The sequence below is a fragment of the Benincasa hispida genome, chromosome 5 (assembly GCF_027475165.1).
Source record: "Benincasa hispida cultivar pf3 chromosome 5, pf3_genome.v1.1, whole genome shotgun sequence".
NCBI lineage: Eukaryota > Viridiplantae > Streptophyta > Magnoliopsida > Cucurbitales > Cucurbitaceae > Benincasa > Benincasa hispida.
In genome coordinates, this window is record NC_143482.1 from 2,296,926 (window position 1) to 2,316,924 (window position 19,999).

A 19,999-nucleotide genomic window follows, 5' to 3' on the forward strand; every position below is an offset into this window, starting at 1 on the left:
ATATACATACAATATACCAATTAGTAATTGGGATAATTACCTTCAATATATATACATACATTCAATATATATACATACAATATATAATATACCAATTAATTGAGTAGTTATGAAATTTTTTTTGGTATGTTTTATCGATTGAAGAGAATTATAATTATTACAGTTTTTGAAAAGAATATATGAAAAATAATATATTATGTTCTACAAATTAAAAAAAAAATTGAAATTGTCCAATTTATGTCATAAATGATTTGAGAAAATACATGTATATTTGAAAATTAATCACCAATAACAAAGCATAAAACTAAAAAACAAAAGAATGAAATAAAAAAACAAACAGAAAAAAATAAAACTAATCTCATTCACAAAAAAAAAACTGCATCAGATCCTCCAACTCAACACAACAAACACAGACAATAATTACCAACTTAACTCAACTCTGCAAACAAACACAGACAATTTAACTCTCAAGATAATAATTACTAACTCAACCCAACTCTCTACTTTTATCACATACCAAACACACTCTAAATTTTGAATCATTTATTAAATTTACGGGCAAGTAAATACACACTTATTCATTCAAAAGTATTTGTAGCAGTCTTAAAGGTTGTGTTTTCATAACTTGGATGAAACTGCAATGACATTGCCATGCATCAAACACGAATTTTCAAAGCCAGAATATGGCATAGAAGTTGATATACGATTTCACATTTTTTTCAATTTCATGTTGGCTCAAACTTTTCTTTATTTAACCTTCGATCAATTTCATGTATAAAAATGTTGATCCTCTACTTTCTTACAGAACAAGCATGCAATGGCAAAACCCACCATTCAACAGAACAATGAATAACAAGGAATTTACCTGAAGGCAAATATAAAAACGTTATATGGGCAATCGATTTTCTACATATAGATGTATGTAATTTTTATTTATTTATTTATTTATTTAATTGGAAAAAGATAGGTCTAAAGGGATAACTCTGATCTTCAAAGGTGGGCAAGAAAAACTTAAAGAGTCTACATGACTTGTTGAGAATTTAATATACATACAAAATGCATATTTGCAACCAATTAAAGACAAAAAGTCTGCTTGTAATTTTAAAGATCTGATGACTGAGAACTTCAGAAAAATATAATATAAAAGGGAATAAAGTGTAGTAGAAATAGAAACAGTAATTATTATCGGGATCGGGTGGGACGACAAACATGATTTCTCTTGCGAGCGTGGTCTTCATTGTGGTGCTGAGTCCGACATGCATATCCATACCAACAATTTTCCCTCTCGGTTGCATCTCCCGGCAGAAGCTACAACATTCCACACAAAAAGAACAATTATTTAGGCCGGCCTTAGCTATGATGAGATTGCATCTTATAAATTTTTTTCTGTTGGACAGAACTTTAAACGAACAGTAAATAGTCTGAAATTTTCAATTCATTCAAAGTTACCCTTTCACAGTTTATGCAGAAAGATGCAGTTCAACAACCATGCAGTTTATTAAAACTGTACTAGAGCATTAGCTTAGTCGTCCCCTCATTCTTAATTTTTATTGTCAAGGTGCAATTTGTAGATTCTCATGAAGTTTAAGGGCGGCTAAATTGTAGTTGTATACATTTCATTTATATAGTTTTAAGGAAAAATTGAAACAAACGTAGACGTTATTTCTTGTCTTCCATCCAACTTTTCAAGAGAGCCATCTCAAAAGGGATTTTGAAACAAGTTACAGCATATATTTGAAACCTCTAGTTTTTTTCCCCTGATGTTGTATTTTACTTGTAATCATTATGTTGAAGGACGATTAAAGAAGCCCTAGCCATGGTGCGTAGCCAATGCAGCCACCATCTTCCACCTCATTGATTTTTCTCTTCAAATTTTGGCTAATGTAGATTTATTCCCTTTTTAAAATCATTTAATCATTATGTAGTTTGGATACTGTTTTTTTTCTTACATTAATTATAATTTAATTTCTTCAGGAATGCCTATTCTAACTTGAGAACAACCGTCTTTAAGCTCGACTATATGAATTACATTCAGGAGAAGTGACTGTTAGTAAGTATTCAATCTTACAGACCACTGCCAACAATTAGACATTTTTATTTTTCTAACTAGTGAGAGGGAAATGAGAAAAATGGAAAGCGTGTATTTCATTCTAGAAAACTCCATATAAGTACATATCTTGAATCCAAAAATAGATTTCACAATGTTAGCAACTAATCCCACTAACTCCACAAGAATAGGAACTTAGACTTGACTACAATTAAAAATAACTTCAATTGTTTCCTATAAACTAGGAATTGACTAAACTAATTTGCAGTTTTGAGTTACTAACATTCTCCTCCTAACTCAAATACTGCAAACACCTAACTTGCTCCTAAGAGCTTGAAAACGACTCACACAAAATCCAAGTTTAGCAAGTGATTATCCATCTTGCTATACCATGCCCTAGGCTTTCTTCAACCCATAGAGAGCCTTCTTCAACAAATAAACCTTTTGCTCTTGTCCTGGTATGATGAATCCATCTGGTTACTCAACATAGATCACTTCTTCTAACACACACTCCATTTAGGAATGTTGACTTCACATCTAGCTGATACACCTTCTATCTATGCTGGGCTGACACAACCACTAGCAACCTGATTGTATCCATTCTTGCAACTGGTGCAAAAGTCTCCCAAAAATCAATTCCCCATACTTGTGCATACCCTTTTTGATGAAAACGCCCCAACCTCTTGTGCCATAACTTAGTGTCATTTACTTGACACTTGAAAGCTATCTACTCCTTTCTCGAGTGGATCCAACGAGAAGCTCTTGTGCTGCATTTTTATTTTGAACAACTCATTCCCATTGGAATCAGAAATGAGGCACTTTCCTTCTTCAAACAACACTTTGAATCCCTTCTCTACTAATTGACCAACGCTTAACAAGTTTTGATCAATTTCAGGGACAAACAACACTTCAGTAATCAACTTGGTTCCAGCACAGCTCTCTATTGACACTGTGTCCTTCCCCTTTACTTCTAGATACTCACCGTTTCCTACCTTCACCCTTGACTTGAATGACTTGTCAAGATCCTTGAACAACTCTTTGTCACTTGTCATGTGATTGGTACACCCACTATCAACCAACCAACCATCACATTGAGTGACTGATGAGAAACAAGTAGCTACAAAGAGTTGATCTTCTTCTTTTTGTACTACAATATGTGCTCCTCCTTGCTATTGAGTTTTTGCTTCCTTACAGAATCGTTCAATGTGCCCCAATAAATGACATCTTCTACACTTCACATTTGGCCTTCTCCAGCATCTGAAATGTGAATGATTCTGCTTCCCACAGTGCTTGCATGTACTACCAACATCCTTTGCAGCAAACTCTGAGCTACTGCTGCCACTTCCCCTCTCTCTTCCACCTTCTCCCTACTGCACTCTAGCTTTCAATGCCCCCTCAATGCTTCCTTCTTGTCTTATCAACCTCCTCTGCTCTTGTGCTTGCAAAGCACTAACCACTTCTATCACCTTGAGTTTTGAGAGGTCTTTAGTATTTTCTAAGGAAGCAATAGTTGTTTCATATCTCTCAGGTATTGAAACTAGAATCTTCTGAACCAATCTATTGTCAGATAAATTGGCTCCTAATGCTCTTGCCTTGTTAGCAATCCCAATCAACTTATTTGAGTACTCTTTAATGGACTCAGAATCCTTCATTTGCATTGTCTCGAATTCTCGCACCAAGTTCAACACTTTCATGCCTTTAATCCTCTCATCACCTTCATACTCACTTTTGAGGAACTCCCAGATCTCCTTTGTCGACTTCAAGGCCATAATTATGTTGAATATGGCGGGAGACACAGCTGCATATAAGCAAGCTCGAGCTTTTGCCTTCTTGGTGACCCTCTCCTTGTGAGTCTTGATCTAATGTATTGTTGGGTTATCAGGAAGTGGAGCAATCTCATAGTCTTGCTCAATTGCTTCTCAATAATCACAACCCTCCATGTAGGCTTGCATTCTGATAGCCCATGCCTGGTAGTTTTCACCATCAAACACAAATGGAGCCAATGAAGAAAGACTGTTTGATCCTAATTCCATCTCTAACAACTCTCACAGGTGTAACACTCAGTTTCTCTCGGAGATATTTCATTGATTCTCACTCACATATCCCTTAAGAATTGAGGGCTTTGATACCACTGTTGTTCTAACTAATGAGAGGGGAAATGAGAAAAATGGGAAGTGTGTATTTCATTCTAGAAAACTCCATATAAATACATATCTTGAATCTAAAAATAGATTCCACAATGTTAGCAACTAATCCCACTAACTCCACAAGAATAGGAACTTAGACTTGACTACAACTAAAAATAACTTCAACTATTTCCTATAAACTAGAAATTGACTCGACCAACTCAAAAACTAATTTGCAGTTTTGAGTTACTAACATTTTTCAAGGTTTTTGATGTGTGTGTTGAAAAATCTGCTTTGTTCAACAAGATAATTGAACATAAGAGAATATTGAGGTTCCTTCCAAGTAATGGGTTTGATGAAGTAAACGGAAAACGACTAGACAACGACTATAGCATACTGAAATAGAACTAGATCCCGTCCCATTATGAAATTTTTGGAGGGGAAGTATCTAAGAATCCAACACCAAGTTTGACTTTGATTCGATGTAGAATCCAACTTGAGATGTGTGTAGATTTATATTAACTAAAAACATTTTAATTTTTTAGATTAGTTTAATTTATCTTTTCAGTTATTTGCCAATCCAGAGATCTTCCTAATTGAGGATATCTCCTAGATGATAGCTAGAACTTTTGTAAGTAAATTCCAACTATATTATAATTACTTGCAACTAATTCTTATCTTGAATGAGAATTAGTGTATCAATTTCATCTCCGGAATGAAAAAAAATCGATCCACATATTGAAAAAAAACTACAAACCCAAGAAAATAAAGTTCCAATTTATAGAATATTAATATAAAGAGGAATTAAAAAACAAAATATTGCACGTAAGATTTGGAAAGGAATAACCACGGCAATTGAACTTTCCACATAAATGTACTCACATATTTTGGTGTTGAAATCCGAAACCAATACAGGAGAAATCCCACCAATTTTTCATAACACTCACTACATTGAGGAAAAAAACAATTCCAAGTCATCAGAACGTATTATATGGCACCAAAATAATAATAATAATAACAACAATAACAATAATAACAATAAGAAACAACAAAATGGATGCCAAAAAAGCTTTAAGCTGGACTTGTAGAAGACGAGATACATATTTGAAATGAAGATAATAATTTTTTCACCAGACTATAGCTTTATAAGCGTACGTATACATGGATACATAAGTCAATCACAGATGAAAGATGATGATGCGCATACGTTAAACCTCCCATAATTACAAAAGTATATTCCAGGAAGGGTAGAAAAGGAATTTCAACTTCAAATGATGATTAGAACAACAGATAGTGTTTGACAGTTATTGTATTTATTAAAAGTTCGAACAAGAAGCTATAACTCCTCCAGGGCCATTACATTAGTCTTTTCTTTAAACAAGTTCTATGTTCTGTAGAATGAGTGTAATTTCTTTTGGAAACCATTTTGTACTGTCGGGAGAGAAAATTGGCCCTCTCAAACTGGTCAATTAGCAATAGATTGTAATCTTTGTCTTCTCATTAATGGTAAATAAAAGAGATACTTATCACCATACTACAATTGACTTTTTGTATTCCAAGACATGATTTAAACAAAGAATCTAATTTTCATCATTTGGACCCAGTTACTGAGGAACCATTTTTAGAACATATTGGGGAAGCTTCTGATAATTTGTTTCAAAGGGATGAGGAAAACCAGTGTGTTTAAGATGCAAGGTTGATTGCTTCTCCTTTGTCTCCTCAAATACCATCCAAATTTCTTCAATTGTGGAAGTTTGTGGTCTTCAATTGTGTAAAGTGGGTTAAGGTCTTTTAGAATGCTCCTTTGAACATTGTTTCGGTTGCAGTCCTTTGGATTGACGCTAGATTTTCTAGGAATATCTGTGTTCAAGTATAGTCGAATGTTGTTGTATCTTTTGGATTCTTCATTCTCCAGTTTCATGTCCTCTTCTTTTGGTTGATTACATGGGCCTGCAGTTGTTTAGTGTGCATGCTCTCAAGCTTAGCTGGCGTTTAAGTTCTTCTTCTAAGACTTTGGTTTGAAAAAGTTCAGCGGTTTATACAGGATAACCCTTTTCCTTGGATTGCTTGCTTTGTTTCAGCTCGAGTTCAAGCCTGCTTACATTTGGTCTGGATTGTTTTTATTTCTCCTGCTTAGTCCTTTACTTTTCTTTGTATTTGTATTAGTTTGGTAATTTTGGTATTTTCGTTTGATTTCCTTGGAGTTTGGGCATCATTCTACAATGAAAACCTTCGTTTCCTTTTCAATAAAAAGGATTAAACAGGGAAAAAAAAAAAAAGGGAAGATTACTATGCCTTACAATCAAAAGGATGCAATTATATGGGATGCGATTTTTTATTGCCCCATATCAAATGGAAGCATTTACAAACCACTACAACACATGGGATGTGATCTGTATCCTCAAGCAGTGGAGACAAACTAGTCAATATAATACTTTCTAAGTGGAAAAAAAACATCGATTTCCTTGGATGAATTCAACAGGAAAAATAAGAACAAAATATGAAACAACTTACTTGCAAATATGCGTCTCTGCAGTTATCATCTCCGCATGGTTTAGAGGCATTCGTGTTCGATCTGATTTACAATTTAAGATTACTATATTAATACACTCATTTGAACTATAAAATAAATGAATAACAAACACACCAAAAAGTATACATATACATAAGGTGCCCTCTAACGATATATATTGATAATGGAGGAAAGTTTGCCCTAAGGCGATACAAAGATCCCAGCTTATCAAAGAGAGCTGGTAACCACTTCCCTCCTCACTTGCAACAGCAGTTCACAAAAAGCAACGTATAGCAACCTACATTCCCAGTGGACCCCTTCGTGCATATATTTTGTAATGTGAGACCAAAATATGGAAGAATCCACGTAATTTTATACCTTACAGGTTGATTGGGGCATGATAACTTGTAGAAATACAAGTTATTTTGGCTCTTAAATTGGAACAACTAAGATTTTTAATGATAAATTCTCCTCATTTTTAGAAGAAACACATGGAATTACTCAAACATTAGCAAACTCATGCAAAAGAATGTTTATTACTAAATATTGTGGCACTAACGCGTTATATTGCAAGATTTCAACAAGAAGCTAACGCATGAGTAAGAAGTGTCGCAGGCAAAAGTTCTAACGCATGGGTCATGCGTCGAAGGGAATTCAACGCAAAGAAGATTCATTGATGCAGGCTGTTTGTGTCAAATCACCACTTGCAAGTATAGGCACCTGCAGCAGGCGGCGTCTGAAAAGCTTCTGAGTGTCAGGCGGCTGACCAGGGTATAGACTTTAATACTGCGCATCACCAAGCTGGAGATTACCAACGCCTATAAATAGATGAAATCCCTCCGGAGTTCAAACATATATGTACAAGAAAATTTCAAGTTCTCACTCTCATAATTAACGTAGTCGTAGTTGTATATCTTTAGAAGCTGTGCTGTGGTGCCAAGAAGATCAGAAGGGAAGAGAACCATCATTACCGCCGGTCAAGGAGCGGAGGAAGCCGAGCTTGAGAAAGACACTTCCTCCGATTCTTATACAAGTGATTGTACACAACTAGAATTGAGCCAAAGAGATACAAGAGATTGTACTCTGCGACTAGACTCAGTTCCTTTCATCTCATTTATCGCTTTCATTTCATCTAATTATATATTGTTTTTGTAAAGACAATTTGCTTCTTTATAAATCCATATATTTGATCCATCACACTTTGCCATTGTTTATTTCTTGTTTATGTTGAATGCATCTATACTTTATGCAAAACTTCATTTCAAACACTTAAGCCAACTTGATCAATTAGTAAAAGCATCCTTAGCTTAGATTATTCGAAAGAGTAAATAAGCCAGCATCAAGTAGAACGCCTAGTACATCTAGAGATAGACTTACTGGTGTTTATTGCATTATGTGTTCGACGCATGCATCCTAGAGATAGGTTTTGTATGTTATTCGCATTGAGAAGTGTCGAATAAGAGTCTAACGCATAAACAAAGACAAGCAAGCCACCTCATCCACATCACATTCTGGTTCATGTACAATCATCTTAGATCGACGCATACCACTTATATTAAACTCCATTTTCGCATGATCCATCACTCACTACTCAACTCTTTTGTATCTTCTTGCACAGGCACAGCACCTTAGTGTAAATAACACGGAACCTAAATTGGATTTATACTTGGGTCTAATTTAGGAAAACTTGAACGTCAATAGGAGGAGTGTTGTGCGTTCTGTTGCACATCTCTAATGCACCAATGCGTTACAAATACATAAACGCATCAAAGCATCAACGCATCATTTATACTTAGAACTTATTTTTCCAATTTATTTTATACAATACACCCCCAGCTCGAATCACGATAGCAACGAACAGAGCACAAAAATAGTTATGGTCGAAAATAGTTGTATTGCCCTCAGGGCATATTTGTAATTTTTCCATCGACCTAGGGTTTCCTCTTGTCTATTTATTTGAGCAATCTCCTTGTATTTTGTATATCAATTCAATAATAAAAAATAAGTCTCCATCGTGGTTTTTTCCCCCTGGTTCTAGGGTTTTCCACATAAACCTTTTGTGTTCTTCTTCTTCGTCTATTATTTACATATCAGAGCAAGGCGACAAAACCCTAGCCGCCATTGATGAGACCCCTTCAATGACCAAACCCGAGATGACTGCCACTATTCAGGTGGCTGTCCAACAATACTTGGAGGCTGCCTTGCATCGTCTTCTTCAACAGATCAGCCGCGCAGCCGACCCTATTCTGCCACAGACCAGCACCTGACAGCACATCCCAGCCGTGACAGCCTAGCCGCTTGATCTGCCGCAAAGCGGCAATCCAGTTGCTTCAACCCAACCGTGGATCGTGCAGACAGCCGTGCCAACCCAGCCACGCCAGCTTGTCTAGACGGCTTCGCACCCACTGCTGCAAACGACCAGCCGCGTCAATCTTATCGGCTCGACCAGCCGTGACGTTTCTGTTGAGCAGCAGCCACCGCCAGTTGGTCCAGCCACATCCGACAGCAGCGACACGGCTCACAGCTTCAATCCGGCGGCTTTGAATGGTGCTACGGGCAATGGGCAATATATGGGTGTTTTTCCTAGTGAGATCCAAAGGCGATTTGCTCATCTTCAGCAATAGATTGCAGATTTTGGAACGGTACTTGGAACAAACCCACAAAGTATTCAACCGAAGCTACCCACGAATCTACCGTTGTATTCTGAGAACCCGGTAAATTCTTCCCATACTTTAACTACTACAAATCTTTTGTCTAGATCAATGGGAAATTCTGCAGGGTTCATTACTGGAGAAAAGCTTAATGGCCAAAACTTTGGTGTCAGTGCTATTGCACACTCAGGTACGGCTCAGTCCTTTGGTCTGATTAGTATAAATGGTAAAAAATTCTGGATTGTGGACCCAGGAGCTACAGATCATCTAACTGGCTCATCTGATCACTTTATTTCATACTATCAAGCGCTGGCAATGAAAGAGTCAGAATCGCATATGGGTCTTTTGCCCCTGTTGCTAGAAAAGGGCATCTCTCTCCGTTTGAGGATTTAGTGTTGCGTGATGTGCTGCATGTCCCAAAGATTTCGTATAACTTATTATCTGTCAGTAAATTTACAAGAGATTTGAATTATCAAGCGGTTTTTTTGCCCAACTCTGTTGTATTTCAGAATCTGTACTCAGGGACGACGACTGGCACTGCCCGACACGATAGGGGACTCTATTTCCTGACTGACGATACTTCCTCTAGGGATTGTTATAGGACGAGTTTCATTTCTTTAAACTTTTCTACTTCTGAGAATGATTTTATGTTATGACATTACCGCCTTGGGCATCCAAATTTTTCATACATGAAGTATTTGTTTCCGCATTTGTTTCGTAATATTAATATATCTTCCTTACATTGCGATGTGTGTATCCGAGCCAAACAAAGTCATGTTCCCTTTCACTCTCAGCCCTATAAACCATCTAGACCCTTTAACCTTGTCCACAGTGATGTCTGGTGTCCCTCACCAACCACCACTTCTACAGGTAAACGCTGGTTTGTCACCTTTATTGACGACCACACTCAGCTCACTTGGGTATTCCTTCTGAATGATAAGTCTTAGGTGTCTTCTGTATTCCAGCAATTCTATGCTACCGTAGAAACTCAATTTAACACAAAAATCGCAATTCTGCGAAGTGACAATGGGCGTGAGTTTTTTAACAATTCCTTACAGGATTTTCTTGCTTCTAAAGAGATTGTCCACCAAAACTTGTGTGCCTATACTCCTCAGCAGAATGGAATGGTCGAGCGAAAAAATCGTCATTTGGTGGAAGTTGCTCGTTCCCTTATGTTGTCCACTTCCCTTCCTTCCTACTTATGGGGGATGCCATTCTTACTGCCACCCACCTCATAAATCGCATGCCTTTTCGTGTTTTAGACTTTCACAATCCCCTTGATCGTTTCAAAGAGTCGTACCCTACCACCCGATTGATTCCTAATGTGCCTCTCCGAGTGTTTGGATGTGTCGTCTTTGTTCATACTCATGGTCCAAATCACACGAAGTTTACCCCTCGTGCTTAAAGGTGTGTCTTTGTTGGGAATCCTCTCCACCAACGTGGGTATAAACGTTACCATCCACCTTCTCGAAAATACTTCGTCTCCATGGATGTTACCTTTCTTGAGGATCAGCCTTTCTTTCCCATTAGCCATCTTCAGGGGGAGAGTCCTAGTGAAGAGACTAATTGGTCCACGTACAAAGTTCCCTTAGATTTGTCGCTAAACCAGATCATGTCGGTCCCATCCTCCCTACCAATCAAGTCCCATGGATAACATACTACAGGAAGAATCTCAGGAAGGAAACAATGCCACCTGTGGTTTCTCCGGCTCCAGTGCATGAGTCCGACCCAACTTCAGCTCCAGGTATGTGTATTTCTACTGGTGATATTGATAATTGTGTTGAGACTGACACTTGCAGAGTGGATAAGGATAGAGAAAGGGGTGACAGTGCTGAGGAAACCGAGGAAACTGTGGGAGATGGAGAGACTGCTGAAAATAACAGTGTTGAGGAAATAACTCAAGAGAATGAAAGCAATGCAAGGGAAAATGATTGTGTGGAAGGTCCTTCTAAAGAACGAGACTTGGAACAGACGACGGATTACTATGGGAAACTTGACAAAATGGACTGCCATGATGTTTCTCTCAATCTTCCGATTGCCCTGAGAAAAGACACTAGATCCTATACCAGGTACCCTATGCATAGTTATATGACATACAATAACTTATCTCTCGAGTTCAAGGCTCTTACTACCAGTCTAGATACAGTGATGGTTCCGAGTAGTATACATGTCGCAATGGAAACTCCTAAATGGAAGGCTACAGTGATGGAAGAAATGAGGGCTCTAGAGAAAAACGGGACTTAGGGTCAGGTTTTTCTTCCCGAAGGACACAAGACGGTTGGATGCAAATGGGTCTTTACCGTAGAGTACAAGTCTGATGGCACAATTGATAGGTACAAGGCTAGACGGGTCGCCAGAGGCTTTACTCAAACCTTTGGAATAAATTATTCTGAGATGTTCTCCCCTATGGCCAAGCTTAATACTGTTCGGGTGTTGTTGTCTATTGCAGTGAATAAAGATTGGCCCCTTCATCAATTAGATGTAAAAAATGTGTTTCTTAATGGAGAACTTGAAGAGGAAGTTTACATGAGCCCTTCCCTCGATTTCGAAAGCCAGTTTAAGCACCGGGTTTGTAGACTAAGGAAGTCGTTATATGGGCTGAAACAATCCCCGCGGGCGTGGTTTGACAGATTCACCACCTTTGTTAAAGCTCAGGGGTATAATCAAGGGCACTCGGACCACACGTTGTTCACAAAGAAGTCGGGTTCAAGGAAGATCGCGGTTCTTATTGTTTATGTCGATGATATTATGCTGTCTGGTGATGATAATGTTGAAATTATGAGACTTAAAGCAAGAATGGCCGAGGAATTTGAAATTAAAGACCTAAGAAAGTTGAGGTATTTCCTTGGGATGGAAGTGACTTGGTCAAAAGAAGGTATTTCAGTCTCTCAACGAAAGTACACTCTTGAACTTCTCAAGGAGACAGGAATGACTAGGTGTAAACCTGTGGACACCCCTGTAGAGTATAATGCAAAGCTTGGCAATACAGACAACGAAGTTCCCGTCAACAAAGAGAGATATCAGCGATTAGTTGGGAAGTTAATCTACTTATCCCACACTAGACCCAATATATCCTATGCAGTGAGTGTTGTCAGTCAGTTCATACAGACCCCCTACAAGGAACATATGACAGCTGTTGAACGCATTTTATGGTATCTGAAGGCAACTTCTGGTAAGGGCTTAATGTTCAGAAAGTCCAATAAACGTTGCATTGAAGCCTACACCGACTCTGACTGGGCAAGTTCTGCTGTTGATAGAAAGTCGATGTCTGGGTACTGCACATTTATCTAGGGCAACCTAGTCACTTGGAGAAGTAAGAAACAGGGGATTGTAGCCAGAAATAGTGTTGAAGCCGAGTACCGGGCCATGAGTTTAAGGATATGTGAAGAGATCTGGCTGAAGAAAGTGTTGACAGATCTTCATCAAGACAACGAACTTCCAATAAAATTGTTTTGCGACAATAAAGCAGCAATAAGTATGGTGAATAATCCAGTTCAGCATGATAGAACTAAACATGTTGAGATTGATAGACATTCATCAAGGAGAGACTAGACAATGGAAGCATATGCATCCCCTACATTCCTTCAAATCAGCAGGTTGCAGATGTCCTCACAAAAGGATTGTTGAGACAAGAGTTTTGACTATTGTATCAACAAGTTGGGTCTTATTGACATTTACGCCCCAACTGAGGGGGAGTGTCGAAAATAGTTGTATTACCCTAGGGGCATATTTGTAATTTTTCCATTGACCTAGGGTTCCCTCTTGTCTATTTATTTGAGCAGTCTTCTTGTATTTTGTGTATCAATTCAATAATAAAAAATAAGTCTATCGTGGTTTTTTCTCCCTGATTCAAGAATTTTCCACGTAAACCTTTTGTGTTCTTCTTCGTCTATTATTTTCATCAGTTATAATAGTATGTGGTTATTATAACCTTTGAGGTTTATAATAGTCAGTGGAGTTGAATACCCTACGTTTGAAATGCATGCTATTTTAGTCTAGGTTTAAATAGTTTGTGTTTGAGTTACAGACTATTTTAGTCTGCATTCAAAAAGCCTGTGTCTGGGATGCAGGTTATTTTAATGAGTTTAAAGTTGTTTTCTACTTTTTTTTTTTTTTTTGTATTGTACAATTACTAGTACCTTAAATATCATATTTTGTAAATTGAAATAAAAACATTAGTTCTACCAAATTTTAGAGGTGTGTTCAAGATACAAGGTTGAGAGTTTCTTCTTTGTCTCCATCTTAGATACCATCCGAGTTTTTTTCAATTGTAGAAGAAACTTGTGGTTTTCAATTGTGTAAAGTGGGTTAAATTTGTCCTCAACTCTCAAAATGCTTCGTTGCACATTGTTTTGGTTTTAGTCCTTTGGGTAGATGGTACCAAAAAAACCTGTATTTGGGATGTAAATTATTTTTGTTCAAGATTAGTGTTGTTTTTTACTTTTTACATTTTACTTTTTATTTATTATTATTGTTTTTCATTTTTAGTAGTATTATACCAGCACTAGTACCTTAAATATCATATTTTGTAAATAAAAATAAAAAGATAGTTCCACCAATTTTAAAAGGGTGTTCAGATACAAAGTTGAGAGCTTTCCCTTTGTCCCCATCTTTAAATACCATCCAAATTTTCTTCAATTGTAGAAGCTTGTGGTTTTCAATTGTTCAAAGTGAGTTAAATATGTCGTCAAACTCTCAGAATGCTTCGTTGCACATTGTATTGGTTTTAGCCCTTTGGGTTGAAGCTTCAATTTAGAGAAATCTATTTTCAAAGTTTGTTGAAGGAGGTTGTTTTTATCGCTTAAGCTGAAGGGTGAAGATACATTTAATATTATATCATCTATCACTCCTCAATTGTGGCCTTGAAATATGTAGAAGACCGGACAAGTGGAATCAATATTAATTGGGAAGGAAATAACATAGTAGAGGTTTGAACACAGGACATCTTGATTTTAAATCAACAAATCATTTTTTTCCAAACCCAATTTCACGTAAGTGTATTTTTTCGCTCAAAAATGCCATTTTGCTGAGGCGTATCACAACACGTAGCTTGATGAAAAATACCCTTTCTTGCAAAAAAAAAAAAGTTGGTTAATTGTTCATTGAAATATTTAGTGCCGTTATCAAAGTGAAGAATTCGAATTTTAGTTTGAAATTGAGTCTCAATCATATTGTAAAATCAGACAAAACCCACTTTTACCTCTGACTTTTTTGTTAACAAATAAAGTCAAGTTAAACGAGTGTGAACATCTATAAAGGTAACAAAACAACGCTTACCACTGTGTGTTCACTAAGTCAAGACTTTAGACGGACCTCAAACATTAGTATGAATTAAGGAAAAAGGTGATGAAACCTTGTAAGGTTTAGACAAATAAGTAGATCGATGATGTTTGGAAAGCAACTTTCACATTGAAAAACGGAACAATCAAATCCATTAAATAAATTGGGGAACAAATACTTTAAGTAGAAGAAATTCGGATGCCCTAATGACTAGCAGAAACGTCATCAAAGTAATAGAGACCATTAATCATCCTAGCACGTCCAATCGTCCCCCACCCCCTGAGTCCTGATCCTGAAAGATACAATGAGTTTCACAAAAGATAACACGAGAGCTAGCATTCCTAGAGATTTAACTAACAAATAACAAATTACAAGTTAATTTTGGAACATGAAGGACAGAACATAATATAAGTTTTGTACTCAAAGGAATTGTTCCTATTTTTGCAATAGAGGTGAAGTTACCATCAGCGATATGAATTTTGTCATTGCAATACACAGGAGAATATGATTCAAATAAATAAGAGGAACTAGTCATATGATCAGAGGCTTTGAAATCAATAATCCAAGGAGATGAATTAAAGCACGAAAGAGCTCGAGGACAAGTATCTGATTGTGTCAACGAAACACTAGGATTACTAGATGATGAAGTGGTCCTTAGCAACTTCAAAATTTGATCAATTTGCTCTTTACTAAACAGGTTGGAGTCAACAACATTAGCATTAGAGGCATGCTGATGAGAATTTCACACACCTTCTTTAGAACTTTTCCAATTCGCAAGTTTTCCATGAAATCTCCAACAAGTTTCACACATATGTCAAGGTTTATTGCAATGATCGCACCAGATACGAGGCTTTTCACATGGCTTGTTGGATTGATCAGAAGCCTTCATTGCAATATTTTCAATCACCAATGCATAGCATTCAACTGAACCAATAGTTTTTTTTGCAAATCATAACATGCCTGCGACTTTCTTCCCTACGAACTTCAGAAAAGACATCATTCATCATTAATAGTTGGAAGAGTAGTTTTTCCAAGTATTCTACCTCTAACTTCATCAAACTCAACATTGAGGCCGGCAAGGAACTTGTAAATACGATCATCTTCAACAGTTTTCCTATAGTGCTTTTGGTCCTCTGTAGACTTCTGCTCATACGTATCAAAGAGATCAAGGTCTTGCCAAATCCATTTTAGGGAGTGAAAGTTTTGTGTAACTGAGTTAGTTCCTTGTCGTATATCACCCAATTTTAGGTTCAACTCAAACACTTGTGACTATTTGCCTAAATCAGAATACATCTAAATTACACTATCCCATAATTCCTTGGCAGTAGAGTAACACATGTTTTTTCTCCCGTGATGTAGCCAATATTCCCTTGTTCATGAATATATATTCGAACACTTTGAGACCAATGAAGAAAATTTCCCCATTAAGTCAAATGGTGGTTATTTGGACAGTGGGACCAATTGAATGGATACGATTGTCACAAATTTTAACAATGGATGCCTTAGTGTTCCACATATTGCTGAAAAAAGAAACACATCCAAAGAGAAAAATAATAGATCTAGAAAGAAAAACCAGAAAAATTGAAAGAGAAAAGCAGTGGCAGCAGTAAAAGGCAGCGACCCGTGGTGGAATACAGCGGTTAGTGGTGGCAGCAGCATCAGACTTGAGCAACGGTGGTAGGCAGAGGCGAACAGAAGTAAATGGAGAAGCTCACAGAAGCAAAACGCGTTGGCAGGACAAAGAAGCTCAGACGGAGAAGTTCCACAGCTTCGACGGTCGATGACTCCAGCGCCGATGTGACGTCTGACAAGGCTCTGTGGGATCGACGATGGCGATGAACGAGGAAGAGCTTGACAGCAACGGCAATGACACAACTAGGGTTTTCTAGGTTTTTCAAAAATTAGGATTTTTAGGGTTTCAGTACAATTTTCAGCTCTAATATCATGTGTAAAAAGTATTGTTTTTCATAGTTACAAGAGTACAAGCCCTAATTTAAATAGAATACAGATTTAATGAAATAAGGAAAATATTGACATAGTAGGAAAGAATCTAACAGAATAATTACAGCAAATAAAACCAAATAAAATAAAATATTTGCATAAATCAACACTACCTCAGAGCAAATTGTTGATGTACTAACTGAAGGCCTTCTAAAGAAACTATCTGACAGATTAATTGACAAGGCTGCTAAGGACATCTTCAAACCAGCTTGAAGGGGAATGTTGAAAAATGTATATTTATGTATAGATATTAAACATTTTCCTTCACTCTGTATTATTTTTCATATGTGGAAGAAGTAAAATTGCACATACTCAATAAGAAAATATAATCTTATTCCCTCCCAATTAAGATAACAAATATCATTACGCACTCCCATTGTTAGGAAAATGCCCCTCCAAATACCTTTTTGTCACTGGCAGAAGCCCATAAAAGAACATTGCGAAAATGGAGAATCTTTTCTACGGTTACTCTTATCAGTGTCACTACGTGGAATTTCTTGCTTTTCATTGATCCAGCAATGCTAACTTTAAGATTTCGGTACTTCTTTTGCTCTTAAGTCTAGGCGGAATTCTTTATTGCAGTATATTTTTAAGTTGTAAAGTATCATCCCTAGCAGCTTTATGTCAGTAGTGATACATCTTTTTCTTTTCCTTGTATAATCTTATATAAAAAAAAAAAGCATCCTTATTTCCTAAAATAAACAAATAAATAACAAAGTTGGAAAAAACCTACCAATTTCTCTGTTGTTAAACCTTACTATCCATTCCGAGATGACATCCTGCAATGTTTTACCCATCTGACTAATGCACCTCCCTGTAATCTAAGAACCAAAATGTGAATTATATCATATATTTATTAGCAAAGCTAGGAAAACCTCTTAATCAATAAGTAGATGCAAATCCATACATCCTGTTCATGACGATTATTTTCATGTGTCAACTGTGGAATTCTTGAGATGGTACGTCCCGAGATCTGAATAACACATAAAAGTATAAGAGAACACTCCAACTCTCCAGTTTAATATGAACTTATGTCCAAATAATTAAAAGGTAGAATGATGACGAAACTTCAATTTAGCTTGCCCAATAATGTAAGAAGAACAAACAGTAACAAGCTTTGACAGAAACATTTCAAAACAAGAAAAAGAAAACAAAGAGACCAAGCAATATCGGCACATACTGGTTTAAGAGTCTCAGGATTGCAAGTCGCGTAAGTATCACTTCTTTGTAACCTCTGAGCTTGCCAATATGCACCACAAAATGCTCTATCACATCCTAAACCTGAAAGGGAAATTTTAAGCTTGGGCAAGAAATAAGAATAGACTATTGAATTCCAACACTGCAATGTACACAAAAGCTCACAACTATACAAAATAGAGATGGAAGACGTTAATTTTGCAATACATCACGGGTCCCTCAAGCTAATGTATAGATATATCATGAATTCCAAATCCTAGTTTTGTTCAAACTTCATTGGAAACTTAAGCTCAGTGAACTATATCGTAGAGAAATGAAATTAAGATTGACTTCATACAATATGAACAAATTTCATCAACAAAGAAATAATGAGTCTGTTGAACTCGAAATAATTTGGACTATGACTGAAGTATCTTTCATAAAATGGAGAGATTAAAATTGGCATAGCCAAATAGGTAAAAGGAGAACTTTCTCCAATAATCAAATTAAAGTCTTTATTATGAAAAATAAGTTACCAATACAAGAAGACAATCCCTCTCTTTATAGAGAAGTGAAAAGCAAACTAATCCTAATCCTAATTAATCTAAGAAACTAATCCTAATCCTAATTAATCTAAGAAACTAATCCTAATCCTAATAAACCAAGAAAACTAATACTAATCTTAATCAACCAAGAAAACTAATCTTAATCCTAATCAATTAAGGATTAGACCAAGATATCCTAATTTACCCTAATCCTACTCCATCAAAAATTAACTTACATCATAACTTACATCACATATATGTTAACTGAGTTCACCATAAAAGTGCTTCATACTACATACACTTACTTCAATATCTAAAGACAATATTAGTTAGGTAAATAAAACATAAGAGCATTTGACTGGCCCATAAGTCCACATAGCTGCGTTATGCTAAACAAAGTAACAAACACATACTTTTACGAGATTATCATGCAAAACAGTTATGCCCATGAAGACAAACATGAATGCTATCAATGCAGGGAAATATCGATGTTTTTAATCAATTATTGTTAGCAACCTGAAAACTTCAATTATATCTTCCAAATCATTCACACTAACAATCATCATAATTCCAGAAAGAATAGAAAGGGAAAATGAATACACACAATGTTGAGGTATCCCAATATCAAATCGAGAAGGCATCATTCCTCCACATCCATGACATTGCAGATGGACTGTGTTTGGATTACAGCGAAATCCAGCATATTCAGTACCTGGAAAATGTAAATCGACTTGTCAAATTGGCAATAAAATGTACTCAAAAAGATTAAAATCACCTACACAATGAATTCATAGAGATCTATGAACTCCACAAAAGGAATGGGTAAGGTATCGCTATCTCCGTTGTACTATTGAAAAGGTGAAATGCTCTTAAGGCAACACAAACTCAGCCAATTCAAGATGGCTAGTAAACTCTCCCCTCTCTCCTAAGCACTTTCTCAGACAAAAAGCATGAAAATGTAATAACAAGCACCCCCCATATATACAAAATGTACAATGTTCACATCCCACACAAATCCTTTGCGGTCCCTCCCTAACACTTAACCAACCCTTACAGTCAATTACTCTTCTTACCCAGCGAGAGTAGTATTGAATAAGAATTGGTGGCCTAACATCACTCCCAGTGTCACAGAAACCTTGACAAGTTTGTAGTCGTGAAATTTTCCTTCATAAATCATCAAGAAGCATCTAAGTAGCTTCATGCTCTAGTAGATTCTTCCAACTAACCAACTGTTCAACGGCTCCTATCGTCCATCTCCGTGTTCTTCCACTAGCCAAAGATATCATGTGGTTGCACCATCTGATGCAACCACTCAAAACTATCAAATGTAATAGGTGGTCCCGTACACTTCGCTGTTGCCTCCCACAGCCTTCTTCAATTGAGAGACATGAAAACCCAGGTAAATTCTGGCCGCCTCTAGTAACTTCAAAAGGTAAAGCTACGACCCCGATCTTCTCCTCAACACAATAAGGCCCAAAGAAATTAAGATTTAGTTTCTGATTTCTACACTTGGTCAAGGAGCTTTGGCGATGAGACTTGATCTTCAAGTACACCTAGTCACCAATCTCAAAGTGCACTTTTCAACGTTTTTTATCAGCATACTTTTCTTGGGCCTCCTATAAATGAGTTTTCAGAGCATCCAAAGCCACATCTTGCTCCAC

The 19,999-nt window shown here is 36.8% G+C and overlaps 1 protein-coding gene across 1 annotated transcript in view; it reads right to left on the minus strand.

The window, feature by feature from the left end:
• Positions 1-902: 902 nt before the first annotated feature.
• The window catches only part of LOC120077855 (RING/U-box superfamily protein), a 59,908-nt gene continuing 40,811 nt past the window's right edge, over positions 903-19,999 (minus strand). The window contains exons 9-15 of the mRNA XM_039031935.2: positions 18,943-19,050; positions 17,798-17,898; positions 17,525-17,590; positions 17,351-17,438; positions 6,688-6,748; positions 5,056-5,119; positions 903-1,308 (exon numbers count right to left, since the gene is read on the minus strand). Coding sequence (XP_038887863.1) covers positions 1,183-1,308; positions 5,056-5,119; positions 6,688-6,748; positions 17,351-17,438; positions 17,525-17,590; positions 17,798-17,898; positions 18,943-19,050 — 614 coding nt within the window. The 3' untranslated portion in view covers positions 903-1,182. The remainder of the gene's footprint in view (positions 1,309-5,055; positions 5,120-6,687; positions 6,749-17,350; positions 17,439-17,524; positions 17,591-17,797; positions 17,899-18,942; positions 19,051-19,999) is intronic.